This window comes from Monodon monoceros, unplaced genomic scaffold, assembly GCF_005190385.1.
Source record: "Monodon monoceros isolate NGI ecotype Baffin Bay Population unplaced genomic scaffold, NGI_Narwhal_1 Super_Scaffold_3, whole genome shotgun sequence".
Classification (NCBI taxonomy): domain Eukaryota; kingdom Metazoa; phylum Chordata; class Mammalia; order Artiodactyla; family Monodontidae; genus Monodon; species Monodon monoceros.
In genome coordinates, this window is record NW_021703780.1 from 43389828 (window position 1) to 43416533 (window position 26706).

Consider the following 26706-nt stretch of genomic DNA (forward strand, 5'->3'; position numbering starts at 1 on the left):
TATTATATCCCTGTGTTTTTTGTCCCCCCAACTTAGCCTGTCACACTGTTGTTAGTAAAGAGAGATCGTCCATATAAGCTTTATTTAGAGCAAACAGAAAAAGTTCACTTTAAATAATCAGGTATGCCATATGTTCAAGTGAATATGTTTTATTAAATGCATACTAATATCTTCCTATAGTATGTGAGTATACATAATAAATTAAAAGGTTTATATTTATTAAATATAGATATAATACCAGAACATGATTACTTCAGATGAGAAAATCAAAATAAACCCATTTTTAAGTCTCGTTTGGTCACTCCAAATGGATATTTGCTCATAAAAAAATACACTGACTTTTTTCCCTGGGGAAAAAAATTAATTCCATAGCAATGTAGTTAAGGGACATGTTTTATTTCATAGCTTTTCTGCAAGCAAACTTGCTTTGATACAAAATGAGTTCAATGGTACAGGTGCTACTGTCCACTCAAGCAAAAGAAAACCTCACATTTACATGAATGCACTTTATGATGATATTCTTACAGGATAAGAGGGCTCACGTCCAGGACGCCTCTGGCCTCAGGTGAAGCCATGGCACAGAAACGCGCAAGAGTCTGGGAATCTCAGAGCATGGGTAGGTGCAGAAAGGAACTTTCTGTGAGTTCTCCGTCAGGTACAAGGTTAAGAACTGCGGCGGGTGTGTTTGTCTTTTTGCCCCCCATCTTGCAGTTTACACTTAGATCATCTTGGAATAGATCGCTGTGGGTGTCTTTTGGCTTTTCAGAGTTTCCAGAGAAGCAAGAAGGTGTCCTGAGGTATCCTTCATGTTAGCTCCCAGTGGAGGGCTGGCTGTCGGGAAGTCGTGGACTTACCTGCAGGTATAGTGATCTCAGGTGTGTTCCACACGCTCAGTGCAGAAACGTTAGTGCCTATCAAACTCTCTCCCCCCTCGTGGAGGATGTGACTAAAACCCCAGACTATCTGACCCAAATTATACAGATAAAAGAAAAAGACAAATACACAAATAAGGCCATCTGCAGAACTTTAAACTCACCTCTTGCATTATTTCACAATAGTCTCTACATCATATGTTACATCTTTCAGACTTAAATAGTAAAGGCTTTAGGAAGGACAGTGGTAGAACCAACTGCACTATCTCTTGGAGGACTTGTCCAATTTGCTGGCAGGTGATTTCCTCTGGGGTGTGGGGATTTTGGAAGGCTTGGCTGCGGACGGCCGAGAATCTGCTCGGGGCGTAGGCCTGTGTGTCTGGGGGACAGTCTCCACGTCGGAGCACACGGACTGGATTTCCGAGATGTCAAAGTCTGATGCATCGCTGCCTCGGCGGCTGCTGGCCCGGCTACCAGCTTTGCTGCCAGCTCGGCTTCCTGGTCGGCTGTGGGTCTTCTTGGGATCTGAGGAGAGAGGGCAGAGATGGGTCACCCTTCCTACTGCATCCAGCTGCCACCGATTCTTGAAACTCAGTGCCACGTTTAATCTCAGTCAGTTTTCTGGACACCCAGTAGGCTCTCAAGAAATACATGTTGATTTCATGGCCTTGCTCCCACTCTAAGTAGATGAAATATACAAAAAGCTCAATTTACAAACAAAAAGCAGGTTGGGGGCTACCCCAGTGGAATTCCATTTACCACACACAGACATAAGGAATAGATATATCACTTGAGATTGTGTTTTCCAAAGTTTGGCAGGTATAACCCAGGTACGTGTGCAGTACAAACGCACAGCACAAGTTTTGCCTAGGATAAGTAATTCGAAGCACAAAGGAATTGAAGACAAAAGACTTGAAAGTTTAAAGAAGCTTCAGGCTTGCTGTGCTTAGGATCCCCGGGGTCTGGGCCAGTGCAGTTGGGTTTTTCCAACCACCCCAAACAGAACCCAGTGCAATTTCCAAGCCGCAGAGGAGGCCAGACTTTCGGTCGGAAGGGGTAGATCCTGCCACAGTTTTTCTTCAATTCCACAGTCACTGTCTCATCTTTCTCTGGTACTTTCCAAAAGGGATGTTTGAGTCCCTTATGCCCATGGCTCACTGATCCCCTACCTTTGATGGAGGACTGGGACCACTTGTCATTTCAGAAGAATACAGCAGCATTGATTTGTCTTCCCCGATTAGGAAGAAATGGGATTTTCATATTCAGATCACACTGCAAAGCCACGAGAGAAAGAACGCAGCAGACTCACCAGCAAACTGTGTCCGCACTCGGGAAGCTGCGGTTGTGATCAAGCCACTGTCTTCCCCGGAGTGGAAGCCTTTCCCTGATAAATATCCCGGAAGTCGAAGCTTGCTTCCCTGTATTGGCGTTCCCTGTGTCGAATCAGGGAAAAGACATTTCAGATATTGCTCCTGTCCCGTGATTCTCCACTGACACCACTTCACAGATGGGTAGGAACCCTCCACTAGACACTCAGGAGGTGAGGAGGCATGGGGTTCTCACTTGCTTTTCTCCACTAATTTCTTATTCTCTCCCTAAATTCAGAGGGACCCCTCTAAAGAAAACGAATTCATGTTGGAGAGAAAACACAAAAGTGGAGATTCCCCGAGGAAACATAGACAAACTCTGAGTATGTTAGTATCTTTCAGATTGTCAGTGAATTATCACAGAGTTGAGAGAGTAGAGCCAAAAAGATGATGGTGGCTGCATGGTCCCGAGAGAAGACTGGACTCTAAAAAATCGTGCTTGGACTCTCTGCTGCCTGCAAGGTTTTTAGGGAACTAGACAGAAATAAATAAACAGAAATTGAACAGGAAGAAAATAAGGAATGCCTAGACAGCCACCATTTAAACAAACATAACTGCCAAAAAGAGAAAAAAGCGACATGCTGTAACTTGGTAAGATGTCACTTCCTCTCTTGGCTCCGTCACTGTCTACGGTCCTTACAAGATACCTAGGCAATGTTTGGGGATGATTTTCTTAAAATTCTTACAAGAGTTTGCAGAGAATGTCTAAAGTAATCACAACTATGACATTTTATTCTAAATCTAAAATCATTCACGTTTTCTGGATCACTACAACATTTTGGAAATTCTCCCAAAGTTAAAAAAAACCAAAAAAACGAAAACAAATCTGGGAAGTATAAAGACATCATATTCCTCAATGAACTCACAGTCAGGGAGCTGTTTGGAGGAAACAGATCTAAACAATTACATATGCTTTTTGAAAAATTAATTTTCCTTTATTAAATAGTTTTAAATGTTTAATAAGCATATGTAAGACCTTTAGATATATCAGGGTTGCAATTTATTAATATTAATGATATTCATAATTCATTTACATATGTATTCTCTACATACATTTAAATATAGAATTTATATAGAATTCGTATACATATAATACTTGGGACTTCCCTGGTGGTCCAGTGGTTAAGAGTCTGCACTCCCATGGTAGGGGGCAGGGGTTCGATCCCTGGTGGGGGAACTAAGATCCTGCATGCTACTCAGCACGGCCAAAAAAAAAAAAAAAAAAAAAAAACATGCTTAAGCATTGAAAATACTCTCACTAGTCTAACCACAATTAATCCTCACACTTACCTACTCACTTTTTCACAATTGTGAAAGAGGAGGGCCTGAAGAGGGCAGTAAATTGCCCAAACTCTGACAGCTCTGCTCCAGTTAAATCCCTAACTCAGAATCTCAACAACCCAGGAGACAGTGAGGACTCACAGGTGATGAAATATATCACTCAAGATGACAGTTCATTACCATGAAGGACCAAGAGCATTCTTTTCAGATGCCTTGATATTCTGATTTTATAGTCACAAACCTACCCCATGCTCTTAAAGACCCTTCCATAGAAGGATACTGTTGTTTTGCCTCATGAGGCTATTTGAAATGAAACCTAGCTTTGTATTAGCCAAAATAATAGACTTAAATTTGGGGGGGGGGTTCCACTTTTCAAAAATTTGAACTAACAGAGTAGCACAGCCCTAAATATTTAAAGCAAACATGTCACTTTAGGTTCCTTCAACTGCTCTCAGTTTTGGCTACAAGAGATCCATCAGAAGTGACAGACGCCTCAGACGTAACATATGATACTAGCATCACTCACTTGAGGGAAGGGGGAGAAATGAGGGGCTGGGGGATGAGGAAGAGTTGAGGAATGGGCTTCTGCCCCAACTCTATACCACCATCCGCAATTTCCATTTCCATCATTTCAATCTGAGTCAGGAGGGCAATGACATTTTCTCTGCCTACCTCTCATTATGAGTGTGAGGGTTACATAACAGATAAGGGTTTTGAAAAGCTTAAAAGGCTTTTGAGAGGTACTAAATTAGTTTTATCCAGGAGTCCTTGCCTTTAATATGAAATACCTCCTTGGTTTCAATAACAGTTCTTTACGGATTTTTCTCCCTTCCTTGTGGTGATTCTAATCAAGTATGTGATTTATTTGGTGCCTATGTTTATCATTTTACAGAGAACTTTCTTTAAAAGACGTATGGTTGACTTCCAATTGAATATAAATGATCTGATACATAAGTTAATCTCAGCAAATTTTATATCACCTAAATCTCTTATCCCCATATAGCATGTCATTTAAAAAAGTGAGAGGGTCCTGAAAAAAATCATTAAGTCTAATAAAGATACATACCTTTTGAGAATGACAGATAACTTTTTGCCTATCCGAGCCCCCAGCCCCTTGCGCTGGTAACTAAAAGGCTTGGGTCTCATCCACCCAGTGTTCTTGGGCAGAAATAGACATACCAGACAGTCAGAAGGACCTTGCCCAGAGAGAACACTCAGTCCACATTCTTTTAATTTAAGTGATTCTCTTGCAAATGATACTGCCTCTCACTCTCACCTAAAAAGGGTTACAGCATTTCTTGCCCAAATTATGTCTAGAAGCAAAAGCATACCATCAGCTTGAAAAGAAACCTGACTTAGGTCTGGGTATAATCTCCTGTATGTCACTCTCCCAGGGGAGAAAAGCAAAATTAAGTATGAGAAAGAGAACAGAAAAACAAAAAAGGCTGAGAGCCTGCAGAGGTGACTAGGTTAGGTTGACTCCCTTCGAGGAGCTATAAACTGTCTTTTGTGTTCACCCCTTACTCTCACATTCCTAGGGTTGAGACTTATCATATAGAAGTCTGTAAAAAGACGACGTATTATCAAAAGTACATTTATTAAGGGTGAGGTGAAGCAGTGTTAGTAGGTGATCATTTCAGTTAAAGGCGGCTGTTAGGCTGGAATCTGGGGCCTTACAATACCTCTGGAGATGACATGGGGAAGTCTGAGCACTCAGCTGGTTTACAAGGAGTTGACACCTTGCTGTTTGTCAACCAGGGTTTACCATAATTGCGTGTTAAAGGATGGAGAATCTGTATGGAACAATGGCAAATCAAACGTAAAGGACGGCAGATAAAAAAACAAAGCCACGGAAAGAGAGATTCACAGCCATTCATTTCACAGTAAGAATGATCATCATTAAAAACAAATAGATGGACACCAAGGGGGGAAAGCGGCAGGGGTGGTGGTGGGATGAATGGGGAGATTGGGATTGACATATATACACTAATATGTATAAAATAGATAACTAATAAGAACCTGCTGTATAAAAAATAAATAAAATAAAATTCAAAACTTAAAAATAAAAAAACAAAAACAAATAGAAAAGGTCTGATGGCAAATCATACACACCAAAAACATGAATGAAGCTTTAAAAAGAAAAAACAATCTGAAAGGTAACCAAAACCCCTAAATAGATCGTCTTTATATGGGCCACAGGGCAAAAGCGCACGCGCACACACGCACACGCACGCACACACACACACACATTTTTAATTCTTCATCTTCCATATTGTGAGAAGGGACACATTTGGAGAAAGCTGGTCCTACAAATTCTAGGGACCCCCCCAAACATTCAAAAGCATACTCTAGACAGTGAGCGCAGAGGAAGAGGAAATGAGTCCTACCTTGGGTGTGCTGGTGGCAGGGACCTGCGGGGAGGCTGCCTGGCCAGCCTGGCTGGACACGGATGTGGAGCGGTTGGGCGAGGCTCCCCGGGATGAGGGCCTCGATCTCCGGCCCCGGGGCCGGAAAGCAGCCATTCCCTGACTGGCTCCATCCGCCAAGATGAACTTCTCCCTTAGCTCCATGTTCGTCCTTCCTTTAGCTGGATGACGGAACACACAAGGCACACAAACGAAAGAAAGGAAAAAAAAAAGAGGGGCTCAGTCGAGTGCGGGGGGGAGGGGAAAACTGCCATCTGGCGCCACAGACCACGTGGAGGATTGCAAGAACACCTTTTTGCCATGCCAACTCCAACTCAGCATCACAAAAAGTCAAATGCATTCCTTTACAATGCATTCCTTTCGGATACAGGCCAGTTGGGGAAAGAAAAAAATAAAAGTGTGTTTATTCTAACACTAGACACCAGCCAAGAGTAACCACTATTAAAGAGAGAGTCAGCATGAAAATGACAAGCTCATGCTCAAATATTGTTAATCCACCCACTACTGATGCCTGCAGGGTTTCACTATGCCATCCCCACCCTGAGGGGACAAGCCAGGGAGGAGGGGACTGTGTCTTTTGCGTGTACTACTGAGGTCAGGAAATTGCCAGTTTTTCACCATCGGGATTAATTGGACAATTACACAGAATGAGAGATGGGTTGTTAATCATGACGACGACACAGCAACTTTCAGGTTTTGCACTTTCAATGAGGCGGCTGGTATTTTTATTTTATGCCTTAAAAACTTGGTTTTACAGCATGCAAAATAACAAATAGCAGACCCCAGGATCCGTGAGGTCATCTGTGATGCAACACTCACACCAACACACGTGCACTCGGAGAAGGCGCCGCCAGAACCCCGTGTGCAGGGTGTTAGCCTGTGTTTGATCACTTACACAACCCCTACATTTGCAACACCCGAAGCGTGTTGAAAGTCCAGAATTTCAATTTGGAAGCACCAGCTCAGCTGGATGTGAGTTAAGCCATACGCGATGGATGAAGCATGTTATTTTAAAACAAAACGATTAAAGCAAGAATGTCAAAGTAGGAAAGAGGAGAGGTCAGAGGGGAGAGGCAAAGAGAGGGGTCGCCAACCTATAGTAGGCTGAGTAGTAGTAATTGAAGAGTTTGATTCCGAACGTAACATTTTACTCCCATGATGATGAACTAGAAGAAATGACACAGGATACCAATCACATTCAAGAAAACTGTTAGCAGGAGAAGAAACAAAGTACAGTAGTTGATTATGCAAGGGTTGCTCAGATCGGGCCTTTAGCGCACAATTTAGGAGAAAAGTGGCCCTGCGAAGGGAAACACTCAAAGGTCTGACTCAGGATGAAAAAAGTATTTGGAAGCCTTCACCCCAATTGAGCTAACTTTCCTAGGCTACCCCACAGAACACTCTGCATTCTCAATTCTTTGTTTCGTAAATGGAGCTGCATTACCTTCAGCTGCATTATTTCCAAAATATAGAAGGAAGGCCTGCTGACTGGCTGCTGGGAACGCACTCCCAGATACCTGAGAGCTATGGTATATTAGTGTAAGGCTATTGGTAAGGCTCTAATCTGTAACTTCAAAATTCAGAGTCAAATTAGCAGTTCATTATTTAAAAAAAATTTTCAATACTGCTTTCCTCGCCTCCCCATAATTTCACAAAAACTTCCGCTTTTAAACTTTTACTGTACGGTATCTTCAATCTTCGTCGCTCAATTTTCTTTCCCCTTACTTTGCTACTTAACGACAGAGGAAATCCTTCCCCTGGTTGGTAGAATTGCTCATTTTGAAACTTGCAGATGGGAACGCCTCATAAAGGAAAATCTATTCTAGTGTTTCCTGCCTCCCAGTCTCCTAGTTATCCAGGAGAAGTAAAAAAAAACTATGAGAGGAACACGGTTTACACAATTGCCACAAGTTCTTTGGGAACTTCAGGCTGACAGACCAATGTGAAACATTCCTTACTGTAATAAATGACCAAAATTAGCCCCACTGTGTTTTTGATGCTGGAAAATAATACAAGATCGATATACTTTCGTGGTGTTATTATCTTGACATAAGTATCTCCTTACCCCTGCAAGGATCATTTTTCACTAAGAACTCATCCAGGGCCATCCATCCACCTCCAACACGAACCATCACAGTACTTCGCAGGATTCGGACAAGCCGGAGTTGCTGGGAGTCTCCAAACTGGGAAGAGGAAGAAAGAAGACCCTCTAATTGTCAAGAGGAAATCTCAAAGGATGAGGTGCGATCTGCGTAAGCAACCAACTCTAACTTCTTGTTTAGTTCGCAGCGATTAGTAAAATCTCAGAGAAAGGGGTTTATCATGATCTGCGTTAGACGGCTGCATGCTGATTTAGCCCAAAGGAAATAGTGTGGAAAAAGATAACAAAGGTTATCACAGTAATATTGAAGCTTTCGTCTAAAAATGACTTTTCTCTCTTATGACGGAAACAACATTAGTAAGGCAGTAATGGAAAATGTTTCTAGAGATTAAACACAGCCATGAAAATAAGCACTGGCCCACTTGCCCAGGGCTTCCAGGAGGTAAGATGATTCTAAAGAAAATTTAATAAACTCTGATTCTTCTTCATGAAAACTTCCTCTTACACCTGAAACTGTTTTCCACTGAAATCCGTGGGAGAAATCTTTATAAACTCATTCTGTTTTCTCTAAACAGTTCTGACTTAGAGAGATAAAGTAGTAAATGATCATGACTAATAAAAATTTCACGGTTAAATAAAACTTCTGCATCACTAATGATCTGGTAGGCTAATTTGTTAAAGGCTGGATTCATGTGCCATTTTTAGATTACTGTAATATTAGAACAGTCACTGACACATTAGGAATGATACAGCTTTCAAATCTAAAAGGCTTTTCTTTAAAGCGCTATATACCAAAACTGCTGACACTGAGAAGCACTTGTCTTTTTCTTGCCCTTTCAGTGGATCTCCAATCATATACACTACAGATTCTGCAGGTCTTGAATAAACGTCTAGACTACAGGTAGTTTCTGATCATAAGGTTTATTTATTACGAAAGCCCATGAGAAATGATTTTATACTTTTAAATCATTTCTAATAAGCTCGTGTCCAACTTATAAAAACCACCAGACTGAATTTCATGGTTGCCAACCCGGTGGATACCAGAGCAAAATGAACAGTCAAGTAGACATAAATAGCTTCTTTTTAAGGCAGGTAACATACAATTGTGACTACTTGTCTGGGCTCATGATGGATAAACAGAAAACGTGAAGTAGAAACAATCTGCTGCTTTTCATAAATTTTAACACTGAGTTTCAGGAAGAGAACACTAGGACAAAGCCGACCATTCCAGATCCTGAAACTCAGAAAGGACCTGGAAAGCATGTAAAATGCACCAGTGGGACTCAGGCGTTTACATCAAACCTTTTCACATCACTTTTTCTAAAATGGTTTTTAAGTCTTGAGACTTCAACTTTCCTGTAGTTGTACCTGCTCTAGAAATGTAAATTAAAATTTAAAAATAAAAATGCATATTTATTTTGTTAGAAAAAATTTGGTGCTGCTAATAAGCAAAGGGAAAGGAGGGGATTTAAAGAAAATTACCCTTAAGGAACCAGATAATTAGACGATACGCTTTTGTTCCAAGACTATGTTCAAAACAAGTTTTAAGGATATAAATATTTATTTATATCATCATATAAAGAATATAAAAATATTTTATAGAGATATTTCAATTATTTCCATTATAATAAACATGAATGACTTTAAGTTTTATTTTGAGAAGGCATTCTCTGACAACTACCATTGTCTTTAGAATTTCCGTAATTTTCTCAACAGCTAAACTGTGAGACCAAAAAAAAAAAAAAAAAGGCCGCTAATGTTGTTCTTTGTGCTGTGAATTAAACCTTTTGAAATATTTCATCCTTTCCATAAACAAAAGATGCTATCCCAATTACTAACTCAGAAAATAACAAGAACGGAAAAGTAACTTTTTATGGAAACTAATGGAAGTTTTCAAAACATCTATTCAAAATAACTGAAAATTTTTACTTGAAAAAATTATTTGCTTGCAATAAATGGGGAGAATAGGTAATTTGAAACTTAAGATGTAATATGGCTTAGAAACTGAGGGGCAGAATAATAGCTAATAGGATATGGTCAGGTACTATAAATAGCATGGTTCTTTCCAAAAGCACAGAGTAAAAAACTCTCCTTGTTTAAATCAAAATCTGATTTCTCTTGTCTTCAGTTCTAAAATTCTGATCATGATGCAGTGCCCTGGACAATTTATCCTGACTTAAATGTGAGGTCAAAATGACATAAAGTATGACTAAGATTTTGTGTAAGTTATAAGAGAAACATTTCCTCAAAAGGAATGACATCATTTAAAACCTCCAGAGTTAAAGTTTCTACTCAGGATGCAAAGCCCTAAATCAATGAATTAGGGCACAGGGACAACAGCTGCTTTGGAGAGATCACATCACCGTGGCCAAGTGCCATGGTGACCTCTCCCCTGTGCTGTTTTCCCAGGTCACTGGCTGGATGCTGGCCCTTCGCTAGCTACCTTATACCAGGGCATACAGCTTCAACGGCCAAACACCAACGAGGCCACACAGAGATGTGTGGACAATCAACTTTGTGTTGCAATGAATACTTGTATACAATAGATGAGAATAGTATTATTAAAGACAGGAACTGAAAATTGCATTTGTAACACTGTACCCAGCCCAGCTACAGTTGATTATCTGGTTTGCTTAAAGGTAATCTCCTCATTTGAGACACAAGGCAAAAAAGAGTCCTGGATCAAGGACACTTATAGCGTATACAGAAACACCACGCCAACCAACAATGTAGTAGCTAGGGGGACAGCATGGGAAAGATTGGCCAGGGCAAGCTTTAATGACTATGAATTAAAGTTAAAAAAAATTATTGGGAACTTGAGAATACATTCCACTGGTTTATACCTGATTTCCCAGGAAGAACTGATAAAAAATGAAAAATGGAAGAAAGACATAATTAGTTCAACAGGAAACTTTCTATATGACTAGAACACACACACACACACACACACACACACACACACATGTACACACACACATGCTCACACTTTGGGTTTCTGGATATAGTATCTAGTTTAGAGATGTGCAGGTACCCATTTTTCTCAACTTCAAACCAAATAATCAGAAACTTTTCTTTGCAAATTTTTGTGAAAGTCTTTGGGTTTCGAATTTAAGTTAAAAATTCAAATATGTAGATGAATATTTTTCAATGTGGAAATATAAAAGCAAAATGAATAATGTTTCATTTATAAGTAACATACTGTAGGAGGGAAACTCTGCACATTTCCTATCTAGCTACTACAAATAAGAGATGTTCCAAAAAAAGAGAAAAAAGATAGAGAAAGAGTGACAAAGTCACAAGGGTCTTCAAGTAATTGTTCTAAAGAAGGTGAACTGAGTTACTGAGATGTAAATTGTTTTAAATTTCTGCATCAGTGGAAAACACTACCTCTTTTTCACATTTACAAAAATAAGTAAACATTTTAACTTCATTTCCTGGCTTGGAAAAGCTTTGTTACTGAAAATATGACAACTTACCTCTAATCACAATAAAATATAAAGTAATTCGAAGCAACCTAAATATATGAGATGTATTTTTCTGTGAATATTTTTCTCCTTGAATGGATGTATCATACATGTCAGAGATATGTCCTAATATACAAAATGCAAGCTATCTTTATATCATTAAAAATGACGAAAGATGGAATTTCATATACCATTATATTTGATAGAAGGTAAAAATAAATAACTGGCATTCCTGGGAAACAATGCAGACAAAGTTTTTAATTTTTATCCTTTGAAAGAACTACACAGCTATTTTGAAAACTTACCCTGTATTTGTTATCTCCAATCTGTTCAACTTGGAATCGTTTTGCACATTTGCACTTAGCTACCTGCCTTGTCACCTGCCAGAAGCAATGATAAAACAGTCACTTTCACATTAATATTACATCGTGGCATCCTTAAAACCTGTACGCAACAAGTAAACATGGAAATAAAACAACTGCATGAATTGTACACGGTATCTGGGCAGAACACACAGTGCTTGTTCTACCCGGTGGAAAGGTAATGAGTACCTCATCTTCAATTTTGTCAGCATCAGTGATAGGTTTGTATGCATCTTTATTTGGGTGAAGGGCAGCTACAAATTCATAGTAGTCGATGTATCCATCGCCGTCTCTGTCAAAGATGTCTGCAACTGCACTCATCTCCAGGCGACTGGTAGGGAACTCTAACATTTTCAAAACAATGGTAAGTAGTGCTACTGAGGAATAACTGACAAATAAAACTGTAAGATATTTAAACTGTAATCATAATAATTTGATACACGCACACATTGTAGAGGGATTCCCCCCATCTAGTTAATTAACACATCCATCACCTCACATATTTATCTTTTACTCTTTGGTTTTTTTTTGAGTGAGAATGAATTTTACTCTCTCAGCTAATTCCAATTATACAATATGGTGTTATCAACCACAGTCACCATGTTGTACAGTAGATACTCAGACCTTATTCATTTTATTGCTGAAAATCTGTACCCTTGTACCAACCTCTCCCTATCTCCTCCACTTCCCAGCCCCTGGCAATTATTTTTCTACTATCTCTGTGAGTTTCACTTTTGGTTTAGATTCCACGTATGAGTGATAATTAAGATATTCTCAGTATATGTCATACTCTGGTAGCAATGAAAGTTGGTAAGAGCTGCTACTTACAATAACATTTTACAAAAAGATTTACGTCTTAAAGAAAAAGTAAATAGCATTAACTTGTTAATTCTGCCGTAAGACATTCTCGATCGCACATTTTAATTGTAGTGTGGCCAGTTAAATGATTAGGATGATCAAGTATATTACAATCCTTAAAATAAACAAAAACAAAAACCTGATTTACATCACACAAGCACAACCACTACATATGTGGCCTAAATTTACCTTTAACTACTATTAGGATGACTCTTACGAAATGGCTGTTTTTCTAGGCTAAAAACTGTTTAATATTAGCAAATTTCATATGGTTCAAGTACCACTTAAGGAATAATTTACATGAAATTTACTTTAAGAGTGCTTCTAGTAACATCTGCCAGAGAAATCACATACATGTGATCAAAATAATCTATCAGGGCTTCCCTGGTGGCGCAGTGGTTGAGAGTCCACCTGCCGATACATGGGACACGGGTTCGTGCCCCGGTCCGGGAAGATCCCACATGTCGTGGAGCGGCTAGGCCCGTGAGCCATGGCCGCTGAGCCTGCGCGTTCGGAGCCTGTGCTCCGCAACGGGAGAGGCCACAACAGTGAGAGGCCCGCGTACCGCAAAAAAAAAAAAAAAAAAAAAAAATCTACCAAACAAGAAGGGGGCACATACCTTAAGAAGTTTTATAGCCTTCTAATTTCCTACTAATGACAATATTAGATCAGAATGTGAACTAAAATGAAAAAGAAAGAGACTGACTTGCATTTATTGATTTCCCATTTTATGCCGGGCAACACAATCTAAGAATTAAGTATTATTAACCTGATTACACTACATAGGAACACAGCTCCAGTGGAGAAAAGGGTTTATCTGTGGTGACACAATTAGTAAGTGTGCCTGACTTCAAAGCCATAAATTTTAACTAAGGACAGTTTTTTTTAATTTTTCTTTTTTTGAGGGCAATGACTTCACAGCCAAGTTTAAAGGTGATGTTTTATTAGTAACACAGGTTTACTGGCTCCATAATTTTAAACTGTGCTTATTTTCTTTAAAAATTACATCTGTTATGGCCACCTCTCTTGGGACTTACTTGAGGAAAGAATCCCGTCAATAAATTCCTGTCGGGTTATTTTCCCATCCTGGTCTTTATCGATCCTCCTGAAGAAGTCCATCACTCGAGATTTCTTGTGATTCATCCATCGCATGTACTTTTTGCGCCAGACATCGAAATCAAAGTTGGCAAATTCCCTTAGCTGAAGAGGGCAAAAGGCATTTTGCCTGAGTTACTGCTGTCCTCAAATTATATCTTACACAATATGAATAACGTTATTTTGAATGATCCTCTAGATGACAAAAATTATATAATATGAATAATGTTTATAATGATCCACTAGATAACCAAAATTATATCTTATACAATATGAATGACGTTTTTAATGATCCTCTAGATAACCAAAATTATACAATATGAATAATGTTATTTTTAACGATCCTCTTGATGATAAAAATTATTATCTTATACAATATGAATAACGTTTTTAATAATCCTCTAGATAACACACAGATCATTCCCTCCAGGAAAGGTATCATCTTGCAAAGGGGACTTGAACATTTTTTCTCTAAAGTTTATTCTGTTACTGTCACTGTTTTTTCTTCACAAATAGAGAAAACAAAACTCCTCAAAAAGTCACACTGAAAATTTCTGATAATGCCAAACTCACAAAGGTGGTGTGGCCCAAGGTGACAGGAGCTCTGTACCCCAGGGAGCAGGCCCAGCTGAACAAGACCGATTTTACCTATCTTATTACCCCTCACGTCTCTGCCACCAGCCGCTCCTAACTCCTTATCTTCTAAAAATTTACCAATTCTAGAATCTGACACCCTACCCTTCAGATCACAGAGTATATATGAATAAATGATCTGCATTATAAATGATTATAGTTACCAGAAGATGCTGTCAGCAAACATACGTCAAGCCAGATCTTTTCCGAAGGAGTCAGCTCCTGATTATGTTACAACATACCTGTTTTTGACTTTGATTCCCTAAATCCAAGGCCCATATATCAGGGTTTTTTCCCCCCATAAAAACATTCATACCTGTGGCTTTAATTTTAGAAGTAAAATAAGCACTCAGACATCAAGAGTTTTCTTATCTATTATCAGAAACGTTGAAAAAAATCAAGATCTTGGCAATGTGTTCCGGTGAATGAGGGCCGATGACAATATGGTACCCAATGTATGAGTTTTCTCACCTCCTCCAGTCTGTCCAGGGCGTCATTAAGCTTCCTCCTCCTTTCCAAGGCGAGCAGCCAGACTTGCTGCCACTTGCTCACCAGTAAGTTGACCCTGGGATTCTTGGTTTCTATTTGTGTCTGTGACCCAGAGGGATAGAAGCTTGACGCTGGGAAGCGTTTTCCTGTTCAAACATAACTTGAGTTAGGATGGCAAAGTCTCCAGGGTTTTGAAATACATTAAGGCTTGACCTTTACTGTTCCTTGTTCAGACTGAATCAACTTCATTACTAGCTATGATGTGAAGAAACACCCTAATTTAGGTGATGCACGATATCAGGGTCAAATGTGTTTTACTTAACAAGGGTCGCACACCGTTCAGAGACAGCAGAGAAATATTCTTGACGGGAGCCCTGAAATACTGGAAAGTTCTCTCGATACATTTATGCTTCAAACATTTTCCAGACTAAAATCTGCACCACTTCAATGACAAAGAAGCGTCCTGCGGTCCTCCTCTTTGCTACTGCCAGGGCACTGCAGTGCATGTGAATCAGTTTGGGCAAACCCAGCTGAGAGGAGGGCAGGAGGCACTGGGCGGCTCGCCAGAGTCAGACCAAAATACCCGACAAATTCCCAATCAAGTAAGGAAGTGTGTGATTACGGTCCCAGCCTTCTTCCAGGTCCATTTTCCATTGAGATTGTGTGTTTCCTGTGCATCGTCTCATACCCTAATTTACTGCCTTCCTAAAGTTTCCTCCCTCTTTCTAGTATTCACAAGTTTCTATAACTTCACAGAGCAATTATCTCACTGCAGTTTCCTCATCTAACTAAATCGTTCAATGTGACCTTTAGAAAAATAAATCACTGGCCTAAGCTTTCATAGGAAGTTAGCATCCACGCTGAGATTTGCCCAGAATTCCTAACTCCCATGGAGTTACATAAAAATATCAATAGCTAATATTTATTGAGCATTTAACAGTATTCCAGGAAGTATGCTAAGCACTTCATACACGAGCTCATTAAGTCCTCACCATAGTCTAATGAGGTTATAATTCTCCCCTTCCACAGATGAGGAAATTGAGGCTCAGAAGGGGTTCAAGTAACGTGTCCAAGGTTGCGTTTCCCAGATGCTGAGGGGTGGGGACAGCCAGGCAGTCTGTGTCCAGAGTTCCTAACAACTTTGTTACCCTGCCTCCTTGTGCAAGACATGACTATGACAGATGCAATACCACTTTTCTTTAGTAAGGCACCATTCAGAAATATACAAACTGCCTGGTATAAATTGTGCTGCTTCTAAATCTTATCTGAGCTAGCTATTATTGTATTTAATGTCACTTCGCTGGGTCAAGACAGCCTGAGAAGTCAGTAAATAGAGCCTCAAGTCAAATGAACATGAGGAAAATCTATCAGATTGCTGGTTACTAGTGAACAGTTAAGTCATGAACTTTATCCAGGTCATGGTCATTCTTGTTCCATTCCACTTTAAGGTTATTTATATAAGAGAAGCAGAATGAGTCAATTCAAAGGGGGTGATGACTTCTGTTCTTGTTGAAAGTTACTCCTGATTTCTTCTGGCTAATCTGAAAGATACACTTTGAGCAAATAAAGTTACACATATAGAGACCTGGATTTATCCTTTCCTTTATTTTTAAAGAAGTTGCTATAATACTTAGCCCACATATTCTTTCAAGAAAACCTTTTATGGGACTTCCCTGGTGGCACAGTGGTTAAGAATCCGCCTGCCAATGCAGGGGACACGGGTTCGAGCCCTGGTCCAGGAAGATCCCACATGCCGTGGAACAACTAAGCCCATGCGCCACAACTACTGAGCCCGCGTGCCACAACTACTGAAGCCCGTATGCCTAGAGCCCGTGCTCCGCAACAAGAGAGGCCACTGCAATGAGAAGCCTGCACACCGCAACAAAGAGTAGCCCCCGCTCACCACAACTAGAGAAAGCCCGCACACAGCAACAAAGACCCAACACAGCCAAAGATAAATAAATTGATGAAAAAAAAAAAAAAGAAAGAAAGAAAACCTTTTATGATTGAGAGCTCATGTAGAATCACCTATGGCTCCAAAATGTCAAACCATAACTCAAAATAAAAGGAAACTAACTTCCTTGCTTAACCATCCTCATGTTAAAGAAATTAGCCACTGCTTACTTCCTGCTCGCCCCTTATCCAAGACTGGAATGTGGGAATGTAAGGAGGGGTCTGCCACTCTCCTCTTGTAGGTCTTGGTGACTTTGTCCACGTCAGGCTGTTTTCTGGTCATTTCCTCCATGAAGGTCTGAAAGAAAGAAATGATGTCAACTAGATACAAGTATATCAGAGAAAACCATCTTTAAAAATGAACTAAAAACGAGAAGATAAAAGGACCATACTATGATTTCTGAAAAAAGAATAACACATGTTTTATCTAGGGTAAAAAAAATCTAACCATCATAATACAGCATTTACAGAATACAAAATGTTAATAGGTGATAAGTAACTACAGTGTTACAAAAGCAACTTGTTTTATTTGAAGACCACAGGGGGAGCAGCTGTATGAGGAACACAACCTGTCTGTGCACCAGCCAGGACCAAGCTTCCAAGCTCTCCCTGAAGAATCTTAAAGTGAGCATTTGTCTACAAAGGAACGAGTTAGCTGGGGTGTCTCTAGGGCTTTCCTGCGACACATCTCATCTACATATCTGAAATACTTAAGATGGCTTTGATATACAGTGACATAAAGCATATCCACATAAATGTGGATACATTTAAAATATCCCTATCAATAAATCTGCTCTACCAAGGAGGGTCAAAGTCATTCAGGTTCAATTTTACATTTAAAAGGTTTGACTATGTTGCCATTTATCTCATCTCCTTGGACTTTTTATCATGGTTGACCAGGTGTCCCTGTATCTGGAATCTGTGGCAAGGGCAGAGACTGGTGAAAAGTGATGGGAAAAGGAGAAGGCAGAAAAAAGTGAGAAGTGAAGAAACACATTTCTGGAATGTCTGTCACACTGGAGGACACTGATCACTTTAATGCCTCGGTTGACAGAGACACTTCAGGGCCATCACAGGCATCGATATCTTATACTTTTATCAAAATACGACAGCAATAGTGGGAAGCAGCTGCACAGCACAGGGACGGGGGGAGCCCATCTGAGATGCGAGCACAGCTCCATGGATGGGGCCGAAAGGGAGGATCATGGGAAGGTCACACAGGGCAGGACACACCAGCAAAACTAAGTGACTCTCCAGAGAGAAGCTCCAGGGCAGCAGTGGCGTCGGAAACTCGGTGGAGGAGTTGAGGAGTGTGTCTGAGGAAGTGAAGGTAAGAAGCACAGAGCAGTCTTCTGAGAAGTACAGTGTGAAGCGAAGACAGTGGTGTCTGAGAAGGCAGGTTAGGATGACATCTATTTACCTGGTGTTCTGCAATGAGGGCTTTCACCTCTTCAATCTCCTGCGGGATGACCTCTTTATCCCTGTCGCTCAGTGTGGTTTCAGCCCACTGCAACCAGGCCAGCAGGGCTTCCAGCAACTCCTGCTTGGCGATGAGTCCTGCCAGGGCACTGGCTAGTCTCTGCTGGTGCTGCTTTGCCCAGGCCAGTACCTGATGGAGAAAACAACTGCTCTGAATTTCTTCCATCTCAGTGACTGATGTAACTGATGTAACATACACCACATTTAAATGTAAATTAGCATCATCCCAGGCTAGACCCATAACTCTCTGGTCTTTCTAGATCCCATCAGTGCTACCAAGACCCAGCCTGTGGAGGACCCAGGAGCCCTTTGTGATGGCTGTCACCCTCAGAAGTTTAGATGTACGTCAATCACCCAGGCTTCCCTTTGCCTGCTAATTTAAGTTCAAACATGCATTCCCTGAAGAATCACATGTGCTCACTCTGTGTAGCACAGAGTGGAAATAAAAATAGCTAAGATCTTAAATACAGAATGAATTCACTTGTGTGTGCAATTCATTCCACAAGCATAGACGGCTCTGAAAAACCTATTCAACAGACGTGATCTGGAAGTGGACAAAAAATCCTACAGTGAACCACATAATTTCAGGGACATAGCTGCAGAATGCTTGTAACTTTTTAAAGAAAAGTGGGTGGCAGAGACAGGTAACACACAGAAGAATGGTCTTGTGAAGAACATAAGCCCTTAGGTTCCCACAGCCATAAATGCGTCATTAATTGCCCGAGTTTCCACGCCCCCTCCCCTGACTCTCAAAGCTCCAGCTGCTCTAAAGATGGACTGAGATGCACGGACCTCCTCGAATCTGGCCCGGATGATGGTAATCCAGTGCTTGACGGTGGTGATGGAGTCTGGGTGGCAGATGGCCAGGATGGAGTCTCCCATGCTGGTGGCTTTGTTGAGGGCAGCACGCTTTTCTTCCAGTCTCTTCATGAATTCCTACAGCATAAACAAAGAGGCACGGGCTGAAACTAAAAGGCCAGCAATGTCCACTGGACTGTCAGAGCTAAACCAATAAGCAAGAACTTACATCGGTTTATTCACAGCTGGAAATCATCCACCGAGTGAGGAATTAAGGGAGGAGAAGGGACAGTAATCGGATAAAGTACCTTCTCACACTATCTCAAGATCCAAGTACAGGATACTATCTCATGCTTTACAAAATACATTAAACAAAAAAGACACTCTCCTAAATTTGAATACATTATAATTATATTCGTAGAAGCAAGAATTGGGACAGATACTAAGCCAGCGATAGAAACAGTATGGATTGCAAAAAAAAAAATGTTCTAGCAAATACGACGAGGAGGTTAGTATTCAAAGTAGCATTAACCGTGTCAGGGATGATAGGAATGTGTATCCAAAAAGTGCCAAGGAAGACAGCAGACTGGCAGGGAACTAGAAAGGCCTGGGTTGTGGGAGAGAAGGCCCAGCGTCCAGTGGGGAAGGAGTCGAGTGAGTCTGGAGCAAGTGGGCCTGACAGCGGCCAGCCTCTGGGAAATATGTCCATTAAAGGGCAGTAAAAAGAGCCACTCTCAGCCCTGGAAGGATGAATACACCTCAACAGGCTTTGGAAGGCTGTCAAATCAACCTTTTTATAAATGTCTCACATACTTTACTTTCTACCATCAGAACTGTACCCACAGATTCATGGATCACAGAACTCTGAAAGCGGGGCTAAAAAATGAGGACTTTTGCCCCCCAAAATGTGAGGCATTTGGGCACATGCTTATGGGGCACATGCTTCCCAAACCCTGCACTGAATTTCAAACATCCACTGACCCCTCCAATCTACCTGGACCCCACACTAAGAGGGATTCCTTCCACACCTGACAAGGGTGTCAGGGGATGGATGGCACTTGTGTTACCCACGCCGTGTAACCAGGGGGTCAGAAAGTATAGGTGTTCACATCTAGTGACCTTTTGTTTCCAAACCTCTGAAGCAGCTGTCATACGCCTCCTACCCTGGCATTTCGCTCTAATAAAATATTTTGTTTATATGCACAGCTACTAGATTGTTAAGGTCCACAAGATCAAAAGACTGTGTCTTATTCAATTTTGTACCTGTGTGAGTGAATAAATGCTTTTTAACCTTTATTTCCACATTTTTACTGTTGGGGAGTCCAGGTTCAATTACTCTGCTAACATGACCTACTTTTTATTTTTATTTATGTATTTATTTTAATTTTTATTTCATATTGGAGTATAGTTGATTTACAATGTTGTGTTAGTTTCAGGTGTACAGCAAAGTGACTCAGTTATACATATACATATATCCATTCTTTTTCAGATTAGGTTCTTTTCCCATAAAGGTTATTACAGAACACTGAGTAGAGCAGAGTTCCCTGTGCTACATACTACAGTTGGTCCTTGTTGGTTACCTATATTATATATAGTACTGTGTATATGTTACTCCCAAACTCCTAACTTATCCCTCTCCCCACCTTTCCCCTTTGGTAACCATAAGCAAATGAAATTATTTACAAAACAGAAACAGACTCACAGACTTTGATGACCTACTTTTTAAATATCATGACCTACTTTAAAAATATTAATTTTCCCCAAAACAGACCCCTTTTAAGTGAAAGGAAACAAACTTTACTAGGAAGAGAAAACCAGAAGGTTAAGAACAGCTGTGCTTTTCCAGAGGAGAGCTGATCCAATCATGTACTTTTAATCACTCCCACAATGGGCGCCCAGCTCCCACTGGAAACACTGTGGACTGGGTACCAACTCCTGACAGCACCCCAGGCTCCTCCAGGCCAGTCTGAGTGTTGCCTCAGTGGTTTGTGCTCACATGGGAAAATTTGCCAATTTTAGAAGCTGGATTATATTGAGAGGGCTCTAGTCTAAGAAATTAAATATTCTGTTTTTCTTCTATTGGTGAGAATGTGTGAAGGGAAGCAAAAGAAATGAAACAGAATGAACAATATCACTGCAAAATATTATTACAGAGAAGCACTTTATAAAATTGCATGCAATTGTATGCTAATTTAAAATGTTTAAAGATAATCTGTTCTTGAAACCACTACCCCTTCCCGGGATGCCTGCCTCCTGATGTTTCTGGGGGTTTCCTGGCCCTGCTGTGAGGGTGGTGATATCACAGGTAGCCTCAGTTCTGTAGGGCATATATGCACCCTGGGCTTCAGGGGACACTCTTGACACCCAAACCCTAGTATGTCAGTGGAACCCAAGGCAGCTGATGGTCAGCCTATGGTAACATAAACTAGATTTTCAAAATATTTAACTGAATCAAAAATGTACAGTAAATGTGATGTAATTTTCCTGCTCTTACAGGCCAGCTTCAACTTGAAAAAATGTAGGCAGCATTTCATTCCTCCTGATAATGCTATACAAGCTCGCATCCCTTTTATTAACAACAAGGCAATATTTCATTGCTATAGCGTAAGCAGCCCATCATTGAGAGAGCATCGTAATTAACACAAGAAGTCACCAAAGATGATGTCATCCATGCTACAATGGAATTAATTATGTATTTCCAACTTGACCTTGCAACACCAGGTTATTCAGTGGTACTAAAAAGATCCTTTACCGTTTATAGGAAATGCTGACAACAATACTAAATACACTGAAGTCAACAGGCACATGAAAAGATGCTCAACATCACTAATTATGAGAGAAATGCAAATCAAAACTACGAGATACCACCTCACATGGGTTAGAGTGGCCATCATTAAAAAGTCTACAAATGCTGAAGAGGGTGTAGAGAAAAGGGAACCCTCCTACACTGTTGGTGGGAATGTGAATTGGTGCAGCCACTATGGAGAATAGTGTGGAGGTTCCTCAGAAAACTAAAAATAGAGCTACCACATGATCCAGCAATCCCACTTCTGGGCATGTATCCAGACAAAACTATAATTCAAAAAGATACATGCACCCCTACGTTCACAGCAGGACTGTTCACAATAGCCAAGACATGGAAACAACCTAAGTGTCCATTGACAGATGAATGGATAAAGAAGAGGTGGTACCTATATAGAATGGAATACTACTTAGCCATAAAAAGTATGAAATAATGCCACATGCAGCAACATGATACAACTAGAGATTATCACACTAAGTGAAGTAAGTCATAAAGAGAAAGACAAATACCACATGATATCACTTATATCATGTGATATAAGTGATCTACAAAACAGAAACAGACTCATGGAAATAGAGAACAGACTTGTGGTTGCCAAGGGTGAGGGATGGAGTGGGAGGCTGGGGTTAGCAGATGTAAGCATTTATATATAGAATGGATAAGCAACAAGGTCTTACTGTAATGCATAGAGAACTATATTCAATATCCTATGATAAACCATAATGGAAAAGAATATTTAAAAAAGAATGTATATATGTGTATAACTGAATCACTTCGCTGTACAGCAGAAATTAACACAACACTGTAAATCAACTAGACTTCAAAAAAAAAAAAAGAATAGAAAAAAACCCTCAAGATACTTAATTTTCAGAACACTACACCCCAGGTGGAAAAAATACTACACTGAGTATTAGCATTGCTAACTCCTGACTTTTAGAGTCAAAGGTTAAAAAAATTATCTGTTAAGAACTCTCTGGACCACTCTCTTAAGGGTTTTGCTAGTCCTATGCATCGTCACAGGAAGAATTTTGACCTGAAAATTCAACGGCCAGATTTTTACTTGGTTAATTATTTTTTTTTTTTTTGGCGGTACGCGGGCCTCTCACTGTTGTGGCCTCTCCCGTTGCAGAGCACAGGCTCTGGACGCGCAGGCTCAGCGGCCAGGGCTCACGGGCCCAGCCGCTCTGCGGCATGTGGGATCTTCCCGGACTAGGGCACGAACCCGTGTCCCCTGCATCGGTAGGCTGACCCTCAACCACTGCGCCACCAGGGAAGCCCTGGTTAATTATTTAATAGTATATCTACTTACATAATCCATTTTTTATTTATAATTTATAAATGGGTTACTTCTCAAAAGAATTTAAAGCAGCTCTTGATTAAAAACAGAATTGGCAGAGGTTTAAAAATAAAATTTGAAGACCAGTTATTAAACTACTTGCTTGTCTTGCTTACAAGGGTAAAAATCATTAATTGACAGTTTTAATGGTTATAATTTGATAAATGTCATACTGCTCAGTAAGGAAGTTTCATCTTTGAAATGCACATCTAAGTGCAACAAAATTGACCAGTTTTGCTCAGGAGCCAAAGAGTTCCCTAGAAAAATGTGCTTCCTGGAGATAGGAAAACAGAGTGACTAGTTTTATTTTATTTTATTTTTTTAATTGAAGTATATTATAGTTTTGTCTGGATATATGCTCAGGAGTGGGATTGCTGGATCATATGGCAGCTCCCGTTTTAGTTTTCTGTGGAACCTCCATACTGTTCTCCACAGTGGCTGCACCAACTTACATTCCCACCAACAGTTTAGGAGGGTTCCTTCAGAGTGACTAGTTTTAAAATAACCACCTTCTATAAAGACGACATTAAAAAAAAAATAGCCACACACACATGTGCGTAGTTGCATGCGGACACACCTATGTAGGGAAGGAGGATACAGATAAATTCTCAAACATACCAGATCTTTCACTACTTCTCAGGAAGGAAGATATTCATGCAGTTGGTATTTGCAATCATGAGTCCATTTTCTCTACTTTGTTTGGCTTTCTCACTTATTTTTACTGAGCATTTATGTAACTCACTTTATGCTGATCAATGAGAGTCCGAAGAGCATCCTCATCGTCTGGGAGGACGCCATGGAAACGAAGGGTCTGCTCCGCTTCCGCCAGCCACTCCAGGAGGGCGTGGACCACCGAGTGAAACTCCTCTGCCTAACGGTTCACATGCGCCCCAAAAAAGATTCCCAAACATGCTTGTTAGTAGAGTCAAGTCTTCCTCTCAATGGAAAAAAAAAGTCTTAAATTTAAACTGATTCATTATATCCATTATTCCCATTAAAAAGATAAAGATACATGGTGCTGCATTTTACAAATATAAGAAAACATCTAATCCGTCAAAAAGGCCTACATGAAGAATAATTCACCATTTTAACAATCTGATGTGAGATGAATGGCAGCCCATTATACATTCTAGCTGAAAAAAAGACTCAAACAGCACTTTTACGGCAAGATTAGAAAACCTCCCTCTGTTGAGTCATTTAAATTCTTTGGGGAGGAGTTGGGCGGGGAGCGGGCCCACGCAATGATGCTCTAAGGACTCCCTCCCCATGACTATCCCGGCTGAGACACGGGAGCCCTGTGGTCCTTCAGAACAGCAGTTCCTGTTGGGGGTGCAGGACCTTTGTCAGCACACCCAGCAGCTGTAACCCCAGGGCTTTACCTGGCGCAGAGCTGCTTCTAGGCGGGTCTGCTTGGATACGGAGAGTGCACACACCGTCTCCCAGCGTGTGCTCAGCTCCTGCATCTGGACCCTGACCCAGGAGGAGTCATCCTGGCTGCCCTCTATGAGCTCCCGGGCTGAGCGCTTCAGGGCCTGCACGCTGCTGGTCCGCTTCCCCAGCTCCTTCTGGAAGACCTAAGACCAAATTTTAAAAAATTAATTTTAAATTACAAAGCCCAAACAGTAAGACATACTATATGAAATATGTATGTGCACATAACATCATGTATGGCTCTCCAAGACCTACAGTTTAATGACTCACGTTTTCCTCAGAATCTGCAGAAAATAAGACAAGACACACTGCTCCTGTGAGGGCACCGTCAAGTCTAGGCTTGTATCAATTTGCTCCTCAATCTTGTAATGTTTTCCTGAGTGAATGTTATTTTTTAAATGACATGTTGGACTTAAAGAATGGTGGTCACCCTTCTTTATTTCAATCCCATGCAAAAATGCATCACTACTTCTTTTCTGTGATACTTTGTGAGGGTGTCTCAATCCCTCTGGAATCATTACTGTGTGCGCCCAGTGTGTGCTGGCCACCACACTGCTCTCCATCAGCAAACACACCTAAGGGACTGACTGGTAACTAAGCAGCCCTTGGAGACAACAGCAGGGCTGGCACATCCTCTTTGTTTCCCTCTAACAATCGTTTGTTGTAGCTTTCACAGGATCCTGGGCACTAACCCATAACGTCAAATTTTAGAGGCTTGACTCCTTAATCTGTCACCTTGGAGGAAAAGCTTTTTATTTTTCTCTCCCGCCCAATTTTGATGAACTCTGATGTGCCAAGGGTTAAAGTGGCTTCTTTTGGTCCCGGACTAAATCCATTTCTGACGCAAGAGTCTGTCTGCAACCAGATCTTTCAAATAACCAACTTCATATATAAACTAAAATCAGCTTATTTTTCTAAAAAATCATCACAAATGAATATTACCAAGCACATTTCATCCTTCTGACTCTATCCATGAGTTTCTATTCTGATACTCGGATCATTCATAAAAGTGAGACTGTCGAAAATAATCCAGAAACAGTGTGATGAGTTCTTTGCTGATTTCACTCTGATAGTGTTAAATGAGGTGTGCCCGCAGAGATAAACACACACACACACACACACACACACACACACACGAACAAACACACATGCACAAACACACAGATACAAGGTACAGCGTCTAACTCTCCCTTTTGTGACAGGACTAGTCCCACGGTTCTGAGTAGGCTTTCCAATGTACTTTGTATACTTAAACTTCTTATTGGGGCTTCCAATTGTATTACTAATGCTGAATGATTAATTCATTCTTGTTGACCTTTAGTATATAAAAAACCAGCCAAGTGCCTAGGGGAGTAAATATTTAGACAGTGAGCTTCTAAAAATGGCATTTATGTACAAAGTAACATTACGTTATTCAGCAGTCACTGAAGGAGTGCCAGGGGATGGAAAAGTTTGTATTAATCATGCGCAAAACAACATAATTTAAAGTGTTTGAAATGTCTGTAGGCCAGATCAATGTGCTTCATCTATTCTCTTATTTTCTGTTAATGTTCAAACATAACAAACTCTCTTCTATGGGTATAATGAGATAATGGAACGAGAAAAGGGGAAATAAGTATGCAAAAGGACCAATTATTTTAAAAAGAACAGGTAAGATCAAAATAGCATAAGCAGGGAGGTATGAAGAGAACATTTTAACATGAAGTAAGTTTTCTGAACTGAAAAATTATAGAGAGGAATATGACATGAATTCAAGTGTAGTGCTGTAAGAGAATTGTATATATAAAGCCAACCATCCTACATTAGTACCGGGCCTCATGCTGTTTTCAAGGTTCTTTAAGTTGTAACAGTATTTGATCATAATTTAGGACCTTACACTCAGTATATCTCTGGGACGTCTCAAATACCACCTTTGATTTGTACAACAGATTGACATGCATATCAGGAGACGGCAAGGA

The 26706-nt window shown here is 40.5% G+C and overlaps 1 protein-coding gene across 17 annotated transcripts in view; it reads right to left on the reverse strand.

Moving 5' to 3' along the window:
- Positions 1-375: 375 nt before the first annotated feature.
- The window catches only part of DST (dystonin), a 497869-nt gene continuing 471538 nt past the window's right edge, over positions 376-26706 (reverse strand). For 14 of the 17 annotated variants that reach the window (XM_029242502.1, XM_029242503.1, XM_029242516.1 and 11 more), the window contains 15 exons: positions 24697-24891; positions 24060-24188; positions 19173-19316; positions 18322-18510; positions 17073-17199; positions 14931-15094; positions 13769-13931; positions 12063-12217; positions 11817-11891; positions 10891-10908; positions 8012-8129; positions 5908-6107; positions 5203-5313; positions 2182-2305; positions 1012-1397 (listed from right to left, as the gene is read on the reverse strand). In XM_029242502.1, the coding sequence (XP_029098335.1) occupies positions 1135-1397; positions 2182-2305; positions 5203-5313; positions 5908-6107; positions 8012-8129; positions 10891-10908; positions 11817-11891; positions 12063-12217; positions 13769-13931; positions 14931-15094; positions 17073-17199; positions 18322-18510; positions 19173-19316; positions 24060-24188; positions 24697-24891 (2175 nt within the window). In that variant the 3' untranslated portion in view covers positions 1012-1134. Of the gene's footprint in view, positions 1398-2181; positions 2306-5202; positions 5314-5907; positions 6108-8011; positions 8130-10890; positions 10909-11816; positions 11892-12062; positions 12218-13768; positions 13932-14930; positions 15095-17072; positions 17200-18321; positions 18511-19172; positions 19317-24059; positions 24189-24696; positions 24892-26706 lie in introns of all 17 variants that reach the window. The other 3 variants (XM_029242504.1, XM_029242518.1, XM_029242501.1) reach the window with 2 other exon arrangements.